Consider the following 16,057-nt stretch of genomic DNA (forward strand, 5'->3'; position numbering starts at 1 on the left):
GAGTTGGTTTGTGGACACAGATGCAATCTCTAGGGTGCAGGTGAGAACCCAACTACAGCCGACTGGACTCCCAGCTTTGAAGCCCTCTATGGTGGGCTGGGGCGTGTCTCCCTGCAGGTTTACCCTTCATAATAGCCTGGACAATGGTCCCGGGACCCCTAAGTGCCCACGTGGTTCTGGCGCCTGAGGGCGGTACCTGTGAGTAGCTGGTCATGAAATGGGCATGCTGTCAGGGCTCAGGAATGTCTGGGGCAGCTGGAGGATCCCAGCAGGGGTGACCCAGGCCTCAGGCCTCCCGACCAGGTCAGAAGCCCACCAGCCAGCCAACCCACCAGCTGGCCCTCACCCCCTGATCCTGGTCTCCAGAGCAATGAGTGGTGGGCAGAGGTTCCTTAAGGGGCTTCTGGGCGGGGTCTGTGGATGGACTCGGGCCTGGAGAGTCGGGTTTGCCATGAGGGGCTGTGGCCTGCATGCCCCGTGCCCAGAGATCACACCTGAGGTCAGTGGGGGCCAGTGTGGGGACTCTGGAAGGGGGCGGGGGGAGGAAGATCTGGGGAGGGGAGAAGGCTCAGATTGGGGGGCTCGAAGAGAAGAGGTGGTCATGGGGGGAGGGGGCAGGAAGCTGTACACACCGCCAGCGCTCCAGATCGGGGGACCCCACCAGGGAATGGAGGAGGCGGCGCGGTGACCTCAGGAGCGTTAGCAGCCCTGCTGCTGGCCAGCTGTCCCGTGGTCCTGGTCGGTGCGTGTCCCTGGAATGTAGAATGGGGGGTGAGGGGCGGGAGCTGGGCCGAGGGGAGGAGACCCACTATGCCCAACGCTGCCCAGGGGCCCTGGGGTCTGCAGGGGGGTCGCCAGAGGACGTAGGGCAGGCACATCCGTGAGAGGTGGGAGGACTGGAGGGCAGGTGTCTGTGTGCAGGGGTACCCGTTGCATCTGCGGAGCTGGGTGGCTTCTGATCGTGTGTCCAAGCCTGTGTCCCTGTGTGTCGTCGTGCTCCCGTGTCTGCACTCCTGGGTGCATCTGGGTGTGGCCGAGTGGGGGCATCAGTGTCTCTGCAGTCCCCCGTGTGCCCGCCAGGGCCTTGCCCGGGGCGCCAGTGCCAGGCAGGGGCACCTCGACCAACGTGCGTGCGGACCAACGTGCGTGCGCGCGCAGAGCTCCTGAAAGCGGAAGCTGGGGGCGGAGCCTGGGACCCCACCTTCAAGCCCACTGAGCGGAGGGGCAGGCTGAGGCTGGGGAGGGTCAGGGGCGGGTCTGAGTCACCGCCTCCGGAGGCCTTTTCCTGTGGGGGGAAGCACCCGCCAATGAGGGCTGGGCCTGTCACGTGGGCCTGACAGCTGGGGGGGGGGTGGCCAGCGACAATGTGGTCCCGAGGCCACTGACACCAGGAGCTGCGGCGCTGAGACCCCCGGCCCGCCCCCCCCTCGGGCCCCTCGGGCCACTTGGCCCGGCCACAACATGTTCTCCAGGAAGAAGCGGGAGCTCATGAAAACCCCTTCTATCTCGAAAAAGAACCGGGCGGGAAGCCCCTGTCCGCAGCCCTCGGGGGTGAGTGAGCCTCTGCTGGGAGCTCGGAGCGGGCGGGGATCTTGGAGCGACAAGCGGGCAGCAGGGGGACCGGGGGACACCCTGCGCTCGGGCCCGGCGGGGCAGGGCCGGGCAGTGCCATGCTGGGCCGGCGGCGCGGGGCTGGAACCAGCTACAGCCCCGGGGCTGGACTGCATGGGCCATGCAGGACGGGCTGGGATCCCCACGTTCAGCTCATGGTAGGAGCCCTTGGGATGGCCACTGCACGCCCCACCCCGTCCAGGGCTGCCTGTGGGGTCCAGGGAGTGTGGGTGCTCTGGGTCCAGGACTCTGTAGGGTGAGGGCTCAGGGAACTTGGGGCCTCCAGGCACCGTTAGATGTGAGAGCTACAGCCCAGCCACTGGGGGAAGGTTTAGAGCGAGCAGAGTGTGCAGTGAGATCCACGGGGTGGGCCTCGTACAAAGCTGGCCTGTGGTGTCCGCGGGACTCAGGGGCCTAGTGGACCCTCAGAGTAGAAGAATCGAGGAGGTGTCTTTACCAGTGAGTAGGTGTGTCTGCAGTGGCCTCCCCTGAGGGGAGCTAAGGAGACCCTGGACCTCCCTACCCCGGCCCCCTCCAGGAAGTGGGGTGCCCCTCCCCCACACCCTGGCTGTGGTTTGGGCAGAGGCCGTTGTTTGTGAAAGCTCTGGGGAAGAGGATGTTGGGTAACAGGTGCGGGAGGGGCACAACACCAAATCTCAGCCCTCTGACCTGTGGCCTTTGACCCCCTGTGGGGTCAGGCTGAAGACCCTCCAGAGCCCCACTTCACTTCTGGGAAAACTGAGGCAGGGCCACAGTGGGAGCACCTGCTCTAGCGGCTCCCCCCACCCTCCCAGGAGCTGCCCAGGAGAGATGGGGCTGATGCAGTGTCCCTGGCACCCAGCCTGGAACCACCAAGTGTGGCCTTGAATGCCAAGGCCACGGGCACACTCAAGAGGCCCACCAGCCTAAGCCGCCACGCCAGCGCTGCCGGCTTCCCACTGTCCGGAGCCAGCACCTGGACGCTGGGCCGTGGCCACCGCAGCCCACTGTCAACAGCCAGCCCAGCTGAGGGACCCATCCAGGGACCCTGCCCCGACACTGTGGAGGACATCTCCCACCTGCTGGCTGACGTGGCCCGCTTCGCTGAGGGCCTTGAGAAGCTGAAGGAGTGTGTTCTGCGTGAAGGTGAGAAGTGGCAGGGACACCGCGGCCTGGGTGGAAGGCAGAGTTGGACACAGATATCCCAAACCCTGTGGGGTCGAGGCAGGGTGGAGGGAGGGATTTGGGGAGGTTCCGAAGAGGGTTGTAGGGAGGACTTCGTGGAAAAAGCCATTGCAGCTAGGGTTCTGAGGGATTTATAGGAGTTTGGCGGCAACCAGGAAGAGGGAATGTCATGTGCACAGGCTCAGAAACATGGAGTGGAGGTGCATTTGGGGGAACAAGGTTCGGGTGTATGAAGTGTGTGAGGGTGGAGGCATTGAGAATGGCAAGCAGAGGGACCCTGGACGTTATCCTGAGGGTGGTGGGGAGCCATAGAAGGTGTTAGAGCAGAGGTGGAACAAGGTCAGATCTGCATGTTGGACTGAAATGGACTGGAGGCAGGCTGAGGTCTGGACAGAGAGAGATTCAGGACGGACAAGGGGCAGGACCGGCATGTAAGCTGCAGGAGTGAGCGGCCTGTGGGATGGCAGTTCCGTTTTCTCCACGCGTCTGCTGACAGCCCAGCTTCCTGCCGAGTTATTTTCATCTGCTTCCTGTTTGTCCCTGGCCGCCAAGGAGGGCACTATGATCTCTCCTGCCAGAAACCGCGGTGCCAGGGCCATGCTAAACACTCTGGCCTGCTCCCCACAGGTGCCTATTTTACAGATGAGGAAACTGAGGCCCAGAGAGGGGCCCTGACTCCTGGCTCAACCAGCCAAGGAGGGGCCAGAGCCCGGATTCGACCTCAGAGTGGAGAGAGACCTCAGCTTTGTAGGCGCTAATGGGGGGCTCTGCTGGCCCGGCCTCTGCTGGGTCGGGGGGTGTCAGCCCCCAGGGTTATCTGGTCCTGGGGTGGGGCTGGAGTTGTTTCCTGGGGAAACTCTCTCTAATCTCGGTTCCTTTCCGATCCTGGTGCTTCCTTGGAGGCCAGACCTGGGCGGGGTTGAGCCAGTGGGCGTCCTGCAGGAGGATGGGCCAGGGCAGGGGCACCCTTCTTTGAACCTTGGGGCAGCCCTGGGCCAGGGGAAGGGCCTGGAGCAGAGAGCATGTGGGTTTGCATCCTGCTGCTGCCCCTGCCAGGCTGTGATACTGGATCAGCTGTCCCTTCTCTAAGCCTCTGGCGTTTCATCTGTGAAACGGGGCAATGATATGCCCTGGGAAGTTGCTGACTGTAACCAGATGTCCTCAGCTCACAGTAATTGTTGTGGGGACAGTGAGAGGGCTTGGGGACCCTGTGCTGTCCACCTAGGAAGCAGTGGGCGGCGGGATCCACGTGGGCGGGGTCTCCCCACACCTCCCCACGCCCTGTACCTGGGCCTGTTTCCCTGCCTGCCCTTGGCCAGCCCCATCCCGAATCGAATTGCATCTCCCTGGGTCCCAGACTCCTGCTACCTGAGGCTGGGGAGCTAGCAGGACGCCGGGGCGGAGCTTTCCTCAGAGGGGGGCGGGTCTTCGGACCGGCCAGAGCCGGTTTGCTTGCGGAGGACCTGGCACCAAAGACCCCGGACCAGCCAGTTGCCTAGCCCGGCCTGCGCATTCACGGTCCCTGTGCCCTGACGGCTGCGCCATGTGTATCTGCGGGACGGTGCACCCGGCGCTGGACCAGGCGCCGGTGCGCTGCCAGGCAGGGCCCCGAGGTGAGGGGACCGTGCGGGGTTGGGGGTGCAGGGCCTGGCCAGGAGCACGTGGCACTCGGGGCATTTGCTGCCCGGGGCTTGCCTTGGCCAGTGCTGAGCTGGGCATGTCCAGGCTTCGCCAGAGTCCCACCTGCCCAGGTGGGTGTGCTGCGGGGACACAGGTGGCCGAGGCCCAGGCGACACGAGGGGCCTGGTGTGTGGGAGGAATGTCCTGGGAAGGGGCGTGGCCCGGCCTTTCCTCAGCCGGCCTTTCATGGATTCCGCAAGCTCCTTCCCGCCTCCCTGAGTTGGCCTTGGATTCAGGCAGCAAATCCTGCCTGGTGCTGAGGCACTGGGCTGCACTCGGAGGAATTTGGGGCCAGGGACTCCGTGGGGGTCTCCCTGTCGGTGGCATTCCGTGGGGGTCCTCAGTGCTGAAAAGGGATCAGACACCTATTTTCAGATTCCATTTTTTTAAATTTTTTTTATAAATGTATTTATATTTTTGTTTGTGTTGGATCTTCGTTGCTGCACGCAGATTTCTCTAGTTGCGGTGAGTGGGGGCTACTCTTTGCTGCAGTGCGCAGGCTTCTCGTTGCGGTGCTTCTCTTGTTGCGGAGCACGGGCTCTAGGCACACAGGCTTCAGTAGTTGTGGCACACAGGCTCGAGTGCAGGCTCAGTAGTTGTGGCGCACAGACTTAGTTGCTCCACTGCATGTGGGATCTTCCTGGACCAGGGCTTGAACCCGTGTCCCCTGCATTGGCAGGCGGATTCTTAACCACTGCGCCACCAGGGAAGCCCCAGATTACATTTTTTTAAGTTTTAATTTATTTTATTTATTTATTTTTTTTGAGCATCAGGTACCAGGCACAGAGTCAAAGGCAAACACGTGCGGGAGATATCCTCCCAGCTGGTGGCCAGGTCCCTCCTGGGTCTCAGGGTCGGCTCATTCCTTTCCCATCCATACGTTCCTTCGGCTTTGTTTCCACTAGATGGTGCGTGTTCTGCCCGCACACAGCGCTTTTTTCCAATTAAGAACATCTGACGAGGGCATTTAAAGCCACGTTTGAAGATGCAGATCTGACCTTGACTCTCCTTTGCTCTAATACCTTCTATGGCTCCCCATTGCCCTTATGGTAAAGTCAGGCAGGGTCCTTCAGCCTGGCATTCTCATGCCTTCAGAGCTAGTGGAGATGGAAAAGCTGCGTGATCCTTGAGAAATGACTTCTCCCCTGTATGCCTCAGTTTTCTCATCTGCAAAATGGGGGTGATGACAGCACCTGCCTCATGGGGTGGCTGGTCGGGAGAGAGTGAGGTAACGGGGTGTTTAAGCCCCAGTGCCCAGGCAGGCAGGGCTGGGAGAGAGCTGGACAGAGCCCTGAGAGTTTGGGGCAGGGAAGGGGCCAGGTGGGTTGCCTGGAGGAAGAGGCCACCAGGACTGCAACTTGAAGGTGAGCGGGAGTTTGTTTTCTGGAGGAATGAGGAAAGGGTGTTCTGAGCAGGACTGTCTAGACTGATATCTGGCCTTTGATGACCTGGCCAGCAGTCGAGAGAGGGACAGTTCCTCACACCACCGCCCCCCCAATGAGGTCACACACTGAGCCTCAGGCAGTTACCTTCTCCCACCTTGGCCTCAATTTCCCCACCTGGGGACAAGAGCTCTGAGGAGGGTTAGGGTTAGGTGGTTAGGTGGGCAGGCTTTCCCTCCCTCCCTGCTCATACCCACTCTGCCTGGCAGACCTCCTAGAGGCCCGCCGGCCGCTTGCCCATGAGTGCCTGGGTGAGGCCCTCCGCGTGATGCACCAGGTCATCTCCAAGTACCCACTGCTGAACACCGTGGAGTCACTCACAGCTGCCGGCACCCTCATTGCCAAGGTCAAAGGTCAGCCAGGACAGGGCAGCAAGGGCTGTCTGGGAGGGCTTCCTGAAGGAGGGGATGTTTGAAGTGGGTTTTGAAGGATGCATAGGAGTTTGATGGGCACAACTCCAATGCTCCCCCTTCAGTTAGTTGCACGGGTGGTCACCTCCCAGACTGGGCCAACCTCTCTCGTCCTTGTCTGCCCCCAGCCTTCCATTATGAGTGCAACAATGATTCAGACAAGCAGGAGTTTGAGAAGGCCTTGGAGACCATCGCAGTCTCCTTCAGCAGCACGTGAGTGTGGGGGTGGGGAAGGGTGGTGGAGGGTGGGGACCCATGTGCCTCTTGACACTTGCCCCCTGACCTGCAGTGTGTCCGAGTTCCTCATGGGTGAAGTGGACAGCAGCATCCTCCTCTCAGTGCCCCCTGGGGACCCGGGCCAGGTGAGCAGGGATGGCCTGGGTGCTGCACTGGGTCAGGCTGGCAGGGCGGGTGAGTCCCCCGCTGCCCGCTCTGTGGACCGTGGTCTCCCGCTCTGTCCAGGGGGGGCGGTGACTGTCTCCTGCAGGGTGGGCATCAAACAGGACCCAGCCCGGACTGGACTCACCTGTCTCCCTCTGGTACAGTCCATGGAGAACCTGTATGGACAGGGGAGCGAGGGTGCCCCGCCCAGCGGTGAGGACTGTGATGAGGGTGAGTTCTGAGCCTGGGGGCAGAGGGCTGAGGACGGAAGGGTGGGCTGGGCTGGAGCCCGGGCTGAGGGGTGTCTGTCCCGCAGGCTGCCTCTCCCCGGAGGCGGTGGACACGCTGCTGCAGCGCTGTGAGGGGGGTGTGGACGCCGCGCTGCAGTACGCCAAGAACATGGCCAAGTACATGAAAGACCTCATCGGCTACCTGGAGAAGCGGAGCGCGCTGGGTGCGAGCTGGGGCCCGCGGGGCGGCGTCTGGTTGGAAGGCCCCTCCCCTCACCCCTGCGCTCACACCCCTCCCCTCACCCCTGCGCTCACACCCCCTCCCCGCCTGCAGAGATGGACTTTGCCAAAGGCCTGCAGAAGATCGTCCAGAACTGCAGACAGAGCGTCATGCAGGAGGTGGGGAACTCGAGGGAACGGGGTGGGGTCCCTCAGGCCTGGGTGTGTCTCGCCCCTCCAAGATGGGCCAAAGGAAAGGGGTTTCCCATCTCTGCAAGGGCAGCTGAGGGAGCTGGGGAGGCGGCAGGGCTTCCACGAGGGCGCCTGTCCCACCCCCGTGACTGCCGGCCCCGCCCCCACAGCCGCACATGCCCCTCCTGTCCATCTACTCGCTGGCCCTGGAGCAGGACCTGGAGTTCGGCCACGGCCTGGTGCAGGCGGTGGGCACGCTGCAGACCCAGACTTTCGTGCAGGTGAGCTTCGCCCTGGAGGGTGGGCGGGGTGGAGGGTGCCCGGGTCCCCATCACACCCGTCTCCCCCCTCCAGCCCCTGAACCTGCGGCGGCTCGAGCACGAGAAGCGCAGGAAGGAGATCAAGGAGTCTTGGCACCGTGCCCAGAGGAAGCTGGTACCGCGGGGCGGTGGGGCTAGGAGGGGGCAGGGTGGGCCGGCTCGTGCACGCGCAGTCCCCTGGTGCACACCCGGGTGGTCCTTTCCCGAGTTTTGCGGACACCCGGCAGAGTGCCCTGTGCCCGCGTGGGGCTCACTGTGGCGTCACAGGTTGGAGTGGGTCCTGCCTCCCAACTGCTCCAGCCCCATTACCCGCAGCTGCAGCAGGAGAGGCCCTGGTCCGGGGCCCCCATCACTGTCACGGGTCAGATGTCCGGAGGGACCGGGTCACCCGTGGCCGCCAGGAGCAGGTCTGGGTTAGAGGGAAACTGAGGCTCTCTCAGGTCTGGTGGATGCTCCAGGTTCGTCCATGTTGCTCTTTTCCCACCTCTCTTTTGGGCTGTTCCAAAGGCACTAGCAATCTTTTGCACTGCTCTTTAGGCCTGCTAACAGGGTCTGCGGTGCACAGAGCCCCCACGGCCCCTGCTCCAGCTAGTGGTGTCCTGTGGCACATCTGGCAAATAAGCCTCTCCCACCTTTTCTACACCTGATGACAGCTTGCCGAGTACCCTGTTCTGCTTCTGGCCTTTTACACTCACCTCCATATCCAGGGACTGGCCCCATCTCACTCCATGTGAAACTCCTCCCTTTTTCTCAGCTACAAGTGCTCAGCTGCAGAGCCACAGGGCTTAGTTCACTAAATCCTTACTGATGGACAGTTTAGTTGTTGTTGAGCTGTTGCTGTTTCAAACACCACTGCTGTGACGAGCTTGTGCCCCTGTTGCTCAGACATGTGACCTACCATTTATCTCAGATCAGTGCCCGAAAGGTAATGGCTGGGTTACAGATGTCATGAGCATAGAAGCTGACCTCCCGAGCCACAGCCATGCTTTTCCTCTTCTGCGAGCTCTCAGTTCATATCCTTTGCTCACCTCGGATTGTACAGTAGTCTGTTTCTTATTGACTTGCCAGAGCTCTTTACATATTAGAGAACCCAGGCCTTGATGAGATGTGTTACAAACTCCCCCACCCCCAGTTTATTGTTTTGACTTTTGATTTAACCTGTTGCCTGTTTTCCCAGTTGAAACCCATGATTGTTAGTAGCAGTCTTTTATGGTTTCTGGGTTCTGTGTCACGCATGGAAAGGCCTTCCCCATGCTATGTTTATTTTAAGAAATTCTCTCATGGTTTCTTCTAGTACTCTTGTGAGCTCTTTTCTTTATGTTTAAGCTTCTGATCGTGTAGACTGTGAGGTGTGGCCCCCAGAAGGCCCACTGGGTTTTGACTAAGTGCTCTTCCTGCCAACCCTGAGGGTGCCTGACTTCCTGTCTGAGCAGCCTCACTGTTCTCATCTCTGAGACAGGAAATGAAAGAGATAGAAGCACAAGTCGCTCTGGCGGGTGTGGGTGTAGGTGTCAAGAGGATGATGTAGTTGGTGTCTCCTTCAGAGCTTAGCTGTGCCTCAGCTTCCCTGGCTGTGAAATGGGCATGCCAGATGCTGGCTCCTCCCAGGGTCGCCCTGTAGGTGTCACCTCCTATTCTTCCACCGCTGGTTCTTGGGCGGGGGCCTCTGTTTGCTTGACTGGCCATGGGATTTTGGCCCAAGGGATGTGGGTGGCAGAGGTCCCTAACGCGGTCTCTGGCTGATGGTGCTGGTCTGGCTCCTCCCATGTCCACAGCAAGAGGCAGAGTCCAATCTGCGCAAGGCCAAGCAGGGCTACGTTCAGCGCTGCGAAGACCACGACAAGGCCCGCTTCCTAGTGGCCAAGGCGGAGGAAGAGCAGGCGGGCGCTGGCCCAGGTGCAGGGGGCGCGGCCTCCAAGACCCTGGACAAGAGGCGGCGCCTGGAGGAGGAGGCCAAAAACAAGGTGAGGGCGGGTCAGGGGGCAGGGGGTGCAGGACAGGTCTGACGCCCTGTGCAGGATTGCCCACCGCTGGGCCTTTGTCTGGGCTGTGCCTCCTGCCAGGAATGCCTTCCTGTCCTTTTGTGCCTGGCTGGGTGTGGGGCCTGAAGATGCCCTGAGGGCTGAACCGCGGGCTGAGGCCTCTCTGGGCACCCCACCCCCACCCCCACCCCCACCCCCCACCCCAGGCGGAGGAAGCCATGGCCACGTACCGCACGTGCGTGGCGGACGCTAAGACGCAGAAGCAGGAGCTTGAGGACACCAAGGTGACAGCGCTCCGGCAGATCCAGGAAGTCATCCGGCAGAGCGACCAGACCATTAAGTCGGTGAGCGCCGTGCTCCCGCCCCCGCCCGCGCCCCCAGCCCCGCCCGCGCCCCCAGCCCCGCCCCTGTCGGGGTGGGCGGGGCGGCTGCCCGTCCAGCCTCAGGACCTCCAGTACTTAGGGCCCCTCCCACCTGCCTGCCCGCAGGCCACCATCTCCTATTACCAGATGATGCACATGCAGACGGCCCCGCTGCCTGTGCACTTCCACATGCTGTGCGAGAGCAGCAAGCTGTACGACCCGGGCCAGCAGTACGCCTCCCACGTGCGCCAGCTGCAGCGCGGCGAGGAGCCAGACGTGCACTACGACTTCGAGCCCCACGTCTCCGCCAACGCCTGGTACCCCGCCGTCTGCGCATGCCCGGGGGAGCCGGACTTCCCTCCTGAGGTGGGGGCGGGGGCAGTGAGCCTCTGTGACCCCCATCGTGACCCCTTCTTTTGGCTGTTGGTCCCATCAGGTCCCCAGTCTTGCGCGCCCGAAAGGGCAGCTTCAACGTCAGCGATGCCGCGGTGGCGGAGGCCGCGGGCTGCCCCCCGGAGGAAGGTGGGCTCGACGACGGGGAGCTTGCCAAGGAGCGCAGGGGTGAGTGTATGGCAGGGGCGGGAGCGGCCCCCCTGCAGCCCCCTTCAGCCCTTCACTGGGGACACCTTCGCAGGTGGGCGCGGACACCAGGTGCACAAGTCGTGGCCGATCGCCATCTCAGACTCTGACGCCAGTCTGGACCCCAGCCCTGGCTCAGGTGAAGGGGCCTGGCCGGCGGCGGGGGGCTCACAGAGCTGCCGCTGCCGCCCCCGCCCCCAGGTTTCAGCGGGCTCATCGTGCAGCCAGGGGCCCTCGGGGGAGTCTCTGACAACCCCTGTTTCCTGCTCAGGGGACTTTAAGAAGTTCGAGCGCATGTCTTCCAGTGGCACCATGTCGTCCAGCGAGGAGCTGGCTGACCAGGAGGGCAGCACAGGCGCATCAGCCTTTGACCAGGGTGAGGGGAACCCTGGGCGGGGCAGTGGGGAGAGGGGGGTTTGGACTCTCTCTGTGCGCCTGGCCCTGACCTGTCTTGGTGACACTTACCACCTGCCCCCGCCCCCACCAGATGACCTCAATGGCATGGCCCCGGAGCTGCCTGTGGCCATGCCCAGAGGGCCCTTCCGCCACGTGGGGCTGTCCAAGGCGGCCCGTACCCACCGGCTCCGGAAGCTCCGCACGCCGGCCAAGTGCCGGGAGTGCAACAGCTACGTGTACTTCCAGGGCGCCGAGTGTGAGGAGGTGAGTGGTGGTTCCGGGGGAGCCAGGCACCTGCATGTGCGCCCTCAGGACCGTGCCATGCAGAGCGCTGGAGGGAAGTGAAGCCAGGAGCACTTGCAGTCTCCTGGGGGAGAGCATCCCAGGCGGAGGGCTCAGCCAGTGCTGAGGGAACCAGAAGGCCGTGGGAGCAGCCCAGGCTGCACTGCTGGCAGGGGCACGTCTCCCAACCAGGAGGGGTGAAAGCTGCCCTGCAGGGGGGTGATGAGAGCAGCGGGGGACGCGGTGGGAGGGGGAGCCGGGGGTGTCTGCGTGGGGCTGGGGCGCCAGGAAGGTCTGCTCACTCCTCGCCCGCCCCCAGTGCTGCCTGGCCTGCCACAAGAAGTGCCTGGAGACCCTGGCCATCCAGTGTGGCCACAAGAAGCTGCAGGGCCGCCTGCAGCTCTTTGGCCAGGACTTCAGCCAGGCCGCCCGCAGCACCCCGGACAGCGTGCCCTTCATCGTCAAGAAGTGTGTCTTCGAGATCGAGCAGCGGGCGCTGCGCACCAAGGTGACTGCCGCGGGCACAGCTGCAGGGGCTCCGGCCGAGGGGCCGCGCAGGGAGGGGAGGGGTGTGGGCCCAGGCTGACTGCGGGCTCCCACAGGGCATCTACCGGGTCAATGGGGTGAAAACGCGCGTGGAGAAGCTGTGCCAGGCCTTCGAGAATGGCAAGGAGCTGGTGGAGCTGTCGCAGGCCTCGCCCCACGACATCAGCAACGTCCTCAAGCTCTACCTGCGCCAGGTGAAACAGATGGGGACAGAGCAGAGCGGATCCTGGGCTGGACCTGAGCCTCGTGGGGGGCGTGGCCAGCCCTGAGCAGGGTTGTGGTTGCTAGGCCAGGGGCGTGGTCAGTACAGGGTAGGCGGGACCGGTGCCTGTCAGGGGCGGGGCTGCTGCTAGGGGCGGGGCCAGGCCCACTGACCCCCACACCTAACCCGTCACCCTGCAGCTGCCTGAGCCGCTCATCTCCTTCCGCCTCTACCATGAGCTTGTGGGGCTGGCCAAGGACAGTCTGAAGGCAGAGGCCGAGGCCAAGGCGGCAACCCGAGGCCGGCCAGATGTCACCGAGAGAGAGGCTGTGGCCGTGGCCATGGCGGGCCGGCTGCGGGAGCTCCTGCGGGACCTGCCGCCGGAGAACTGGGCCACGCTGCAGTACCTGATGCGGCACCTGCGCAGGTGAGGGCTGGCCAGGCCGGGGTCAAGGGCGGCGGGGTCCCGGGAGCCGCTCACACCTGCTTCTGCACTCCAACCCTCAGGATCGTGGAGGTGGAGCAGGACAACAAGATGACGCCGGGGAACCTGGGCATCGTGTTTGGGCCCACACTGCTGCGGCCCCGGCCCACGGAGGCCACTGTGTCCCTCTCCTCCCTGGTGGACTACCCCCACCAGGCCTGCATCTTGGAGACCCTCATCACCCACTACAGCCTGGTCTTTGAGGAGCCCGAGGTGGCATCCGGGTGCCAGGTGAGGGTGGTCCACCCTGGGCGGGGGTGCAGGGCTCTGTGAGCATCATGGGGGCCGGGAACCTCGCTCACCCACGGGGGGATTAGACAGGAAGAAGGGCTGGGAGATGTCTGGCTCGGATGGGGCCAGAGCCCCATCAGGGACACCCAAGGCATCTTTTAAGCAAAGAACTGGATGAAGTGTGGGTTCAGATCTGTGGACGGAGCCCCAGGCAGTGCAGAGGCCCTTCGGCCTCCCCCCGCGTCCCCTGGAGCTCACATCAGAACGCACTAGACCCAACGTCCTGCCCCTTCTCCCATTTCCCATCTCTGCACCGCCTACAGCATGTCCTCTGGGTCCAGCCTGCTGCTCTCCTCAGCCGACAGGCCTTGTTTCTGCAAGTCTGTTCGCTTCCAGGCAGCATCAGCTCCCACGCTCAGTCCCCACTGTGCGTCTTTAACCCCTCATCTGGCGTCTCTGGCTGTGGAGGTGACACGCCTGGGTGTGGCCTCAGGACAGTGGCTCCCACGCTGGTGTCCTTGCAGCCTGTCCCTGCCTCAGCCTTTCTGGCCAGGGCCTCTGCCCGCTTTGGACGAGCTCAGCCTGCTCGTGACTTGGGATCCGGGGGCCTCACATGCTCAGCTGCAGCGGGTGTTAACAGTTTTTAGGGTTTAACAAGACAGAAAAATGGAATGTGGGATGGCTGGAACCGTGGCGCCCCCTGACCTCCGTTCCGCCTCTGCAGGATGTGACGTCCAACCAGGGGGCCGAGGTGGTGGTCCAGGAGCCGTACCCGGAGGTCAGCGGGGGTGCGGCCTTCCCCCTGCCGGAGGAGGCCGAGGATGGGGGCCTCGGTGAGCAGTGGGCCCAGGCGGCAGATGACACAGTGGGTCCACCTCAAGGGCTGCATCCCGGTTTGTCTCCCGTGGAGACCATGAGTGTCACTTGCTTTTTCACCGTCTTTAACGTGTTACAAACTCTTGCAAAGAGACACCCTTTCGAGGTGTTTTTGCCAACGCCGAGAAATGGGCATCCCGAAGTGGAAATGACCCCAGTGTCTGAGACCCTGCACCTCCGCCTGACCCGGGAGGGTTCTAAGGGAGCTGGGCCTGCTGGGGGGAGGCGGACGCCCAGTCCTCCGCCCAGTGCCCCCCACCCTGCTCACAGGCTGTCCATCTGTCCCTCTGTCTGTCTGTCCCTGTCTCTCTCCCTTGGACTTTCCAGAACCCCACGCTGCCTCCAATGACTCCGACTCAGAACTGGAGGAGGCCTCGGACCTGCCGTCCCCGGCGGGTGGGGCGGCCCTGCACCGCCTCGGCTTCCTGGAGAAGCTGGGCGGCGAGGCGGGCGCGGAGGGCGGCCGGGACAGCCGCAGCGGCAGTGAGGAGCAGCTGGGCACTGCCACTGGGGAGGGGGAGGATGGGCCCGGGCCTGGGGTCTGGGAGGACCTCGGGGAGGAGCCGGTCCAGCGGCTCGCCGAGCACAATACCAACCAGTGCAACAACGTGGCTGCGGCCCGCCTGCCAGCCGGGAGGCTCCGCGGCGGGCGGCTGGCAGGGGGCGCAGGCTGGGAGAGGCGGCCAGAGTTCGTGTAGCTGGGGCAGCGGGCAGGTCTGCTCCAGGCTCCTGTCCCTGCGGACACGTCACCGAGAGGCCTCTCCTTCCGCCCACAGCGGCAAGGGCATCACTGGCCAACTTTTCCAGAAGCTTCTGCCCGCGCTGCTCCGCACGCCCACCAGGCCCCACTCCACTGAGCTGGGGGATTCTGCTCTTGGAGTCGCCCAGGCTGTGATGGAGGGCCCCTGCCCACCCTGGCGCTGGGCCGTGGAGGCCACATGGCAGCCGGGAGGAGGGCTGGACGCCTTTGTGGATGGTGGGCAGGCGGCCTCGGGATGCCCTGGCTTTTATGGAAAACTGGGTTTGGATACCTGGGGCTGAGGATGCAGTGAAGTTCCACGATGGAGTTCTCTTACAGGAACATTCCTTTTGCATAAAATAAAGTCTTTAACCTGAGCCTGTCTTCTCTGGCAGCAGTGGCCTAGCGACCCAGACACACAGGGCACTGAGCGCCGTCCCCAGCTCCTCGCTGGGCTTGGGCAGGGAGCTGTGAAGAAGAAATTCCACCACAAGGCAGCCCCGTCAGGCGCGGGAGCCCAGGTGGCCGTGGGGACCGATTCCCATCGACTCCTGACTCGGGCCGCCAGCCCCCGGTGGCTCCCGAGCACTGAGGTGCGGCTGCTGCGCTGAGGAGCCGCAGCTGAAATCTACTCGCACCAAAGGCCTCAGGAAGACAGCGGCCACCACGGGGAAGGGCGCAGCGGGGAAGAGGCGAGCACCTCTCACCCAGCTCAGAGACCCCCGTCGGGTTCATCCCGGAGGGCTGGGGCCGGCTCAGCAGAGACCCAACTATTCATTTGAGGAATTAGGTGGAATTCACACCCAGTCACGGGTGAAAGCTGCTGGGCCTCCACTCCTGATGCAGAACAGCTCACCCCAAACTGCAGGCCCCCACCCAGGCTTAGATAAGACCTGCCGTGGCAGTCAGGGCGCTTTGCCGCTGCAGACGCTTCCTAAGAGTGAGCGGAAAAAGCAGCCAGCAAACTACCAATGTGTTTTGCAAACAGAGATAATGGGCCGGGGGCCACACCCTCTTGGTTACATGTGGCCTGTGGCCACTTCTGCCCTGTAGAGTTGAGCAACTGTAGCAGGGCCACCTGGCCAGCAAAGCCAACATACTGACCACCTGGCCCTTTACAGCAAAACTTTGCTGACCCCGATCTACGTTTTTTAAAAAAACGGTCAGAAGAATGAGCAAATCTATTAACATTTCAGAGTGCTCAGCAGGACAGGTAACGGCGAGAAAGCATCCCACTGTCAGGTGCCAAAGCATCTCTAAGGAGCCTGGCGGATCATGCCACACAACTTCACAGGTTGCACCACCTTCAGACAAGGGCTGGCCCAGGCTCACAACATGTCCTGGTGGCTGGAGTGAGGGGCTGGGGGTGCTGCGTGAAAGCCAGCCCCTGCCTCCAGACCCGGGGGGCCCCACTTCCTGAAGCCCCGAGGCAGGCAGGCGTCAGGACCAATCTCAGGGACTCAGAACAGGCTGTGCGTGGTGGCGCAGGCAGGCGGAACCGGTGCCCCAGCAACAAGCAGGGGACCCCAAAGGGGAGCTGGTGCCGCTGGATGGAGGGCGTAAGGGGCGTCCGCACCTCGCACCTGAGACCCCGCACCGGGGGACAGGTCTGTGCCCAGCCGGGAGACCAAGCACCCTAACCAGGAGCAGAAAGAATTTTCAGGGAATCAGTGAGTTGATTCTAGAATTCATTTGCAAGAATCAATACTCAAGAACAGCCAAGACAATT

The 16,057-nt window shown here is 63.0% G+C and overlaps 1 protein-coding gene across 8 annotated transcripts; it reads left to right on the top strand.

Annotated features, from left to right (window-relative positions):
• The first annotated feature begins 136 nt into the window (after positions 1–136).
• ARHGAP45 (Rho GTPase activating protein 45) lies at positions 137–14,705 on the top strand. 8 transcript variants are annotated; one of them, XM_082453130.1, is made up of 23 exons: positions 137–499; positions 2,406–2,736; positions 6,107–6,250; positions 6,436–6,520; positions 6,597–6,669; positions 6,853–6,919; positions 7,005–7,142; positions 7,253–7,317; positions 7,500–7,610; positions 7,684–7,764; positions 9,425–9,613; positions 9,838–9,975; positions 10,120–10,310; positions 10,430–10,554; positions 10,628–10,711; positions 10,844–10,948; positions 11,060–11,232; positions 11,570–11,758; positions 11,853–11,990; positions 12,199–12,425; positions 12,506–12,713; positions 13,438–13,546; positions 13,917–14,705. In XM_082453130.1, the coding sequence occupies exons 1-23, from the start codon at positions 218–220 to the stop codon at positions 14,285–14,287; spliced, it is 3,624 nt and encodes a 1,207-aa protein (XP_082309256.1). In that variant the 5' UTR covers positions 137–217; the 3' UTR covers positions 14,288–14,705. The 8 variants fall into 8 exon arrangements, with proteins under 8 accessions (XP_082309256.1, XP_082309254.1, XP_082309255.1 ...); XM_082453132.1 differs by lacking the exon at positions 137–499 and adding an exon at positions 1,296–1,551; XM_082453135.1 differs by lacking the exon at positions 137–499 and adding an exon at positions 1,651–1,769.
• The last annotated feature ends 1,352 nt before the right edge of the window (positions 14,706–16,057 follow it).

The sequence above is a fragment of the Balaenoptera physalus genome, assembly GCF_965194825.1.
Source record: "Balaenoptera physalus genome assembly, chromosome: 3".
NCBI classification, from domain to species: Eukaryota; Metazoa; Chordata; class Mammalia; order Artiodactyla; family Balaenopteridae; genus Balaenoptera; species Balaenoptera physalus.

What these genes read in the sequence shown, in the direction of transcription:
- ARHGAP45 (XM_082453128.1), top strand. Translation starts at nt 218, where the DNA reads ATGGGCATGCTGTCAGGGCTCAGGAATGTCTGGGGCAGCTGGAGGATC. An exon ending in AGGAGGAGGCCAAAAACAAG is followed by an intron (nt 9,614 to 9,837) that starts GTGAGGGCGGGT and finishes CCCCCACCCCAG; the next exon opens with GCGGAGGAAGCCATGGCCAC. An exon ending in AGGTGGCATCCGGGTGCCAG is followed by an intron (nt 12,714 to 13,437) that starts GTGAGGGTGGTC and finishes CCGCCTCTGCAG; the next exon opens with GATGTGACGTCCAACCAGGG.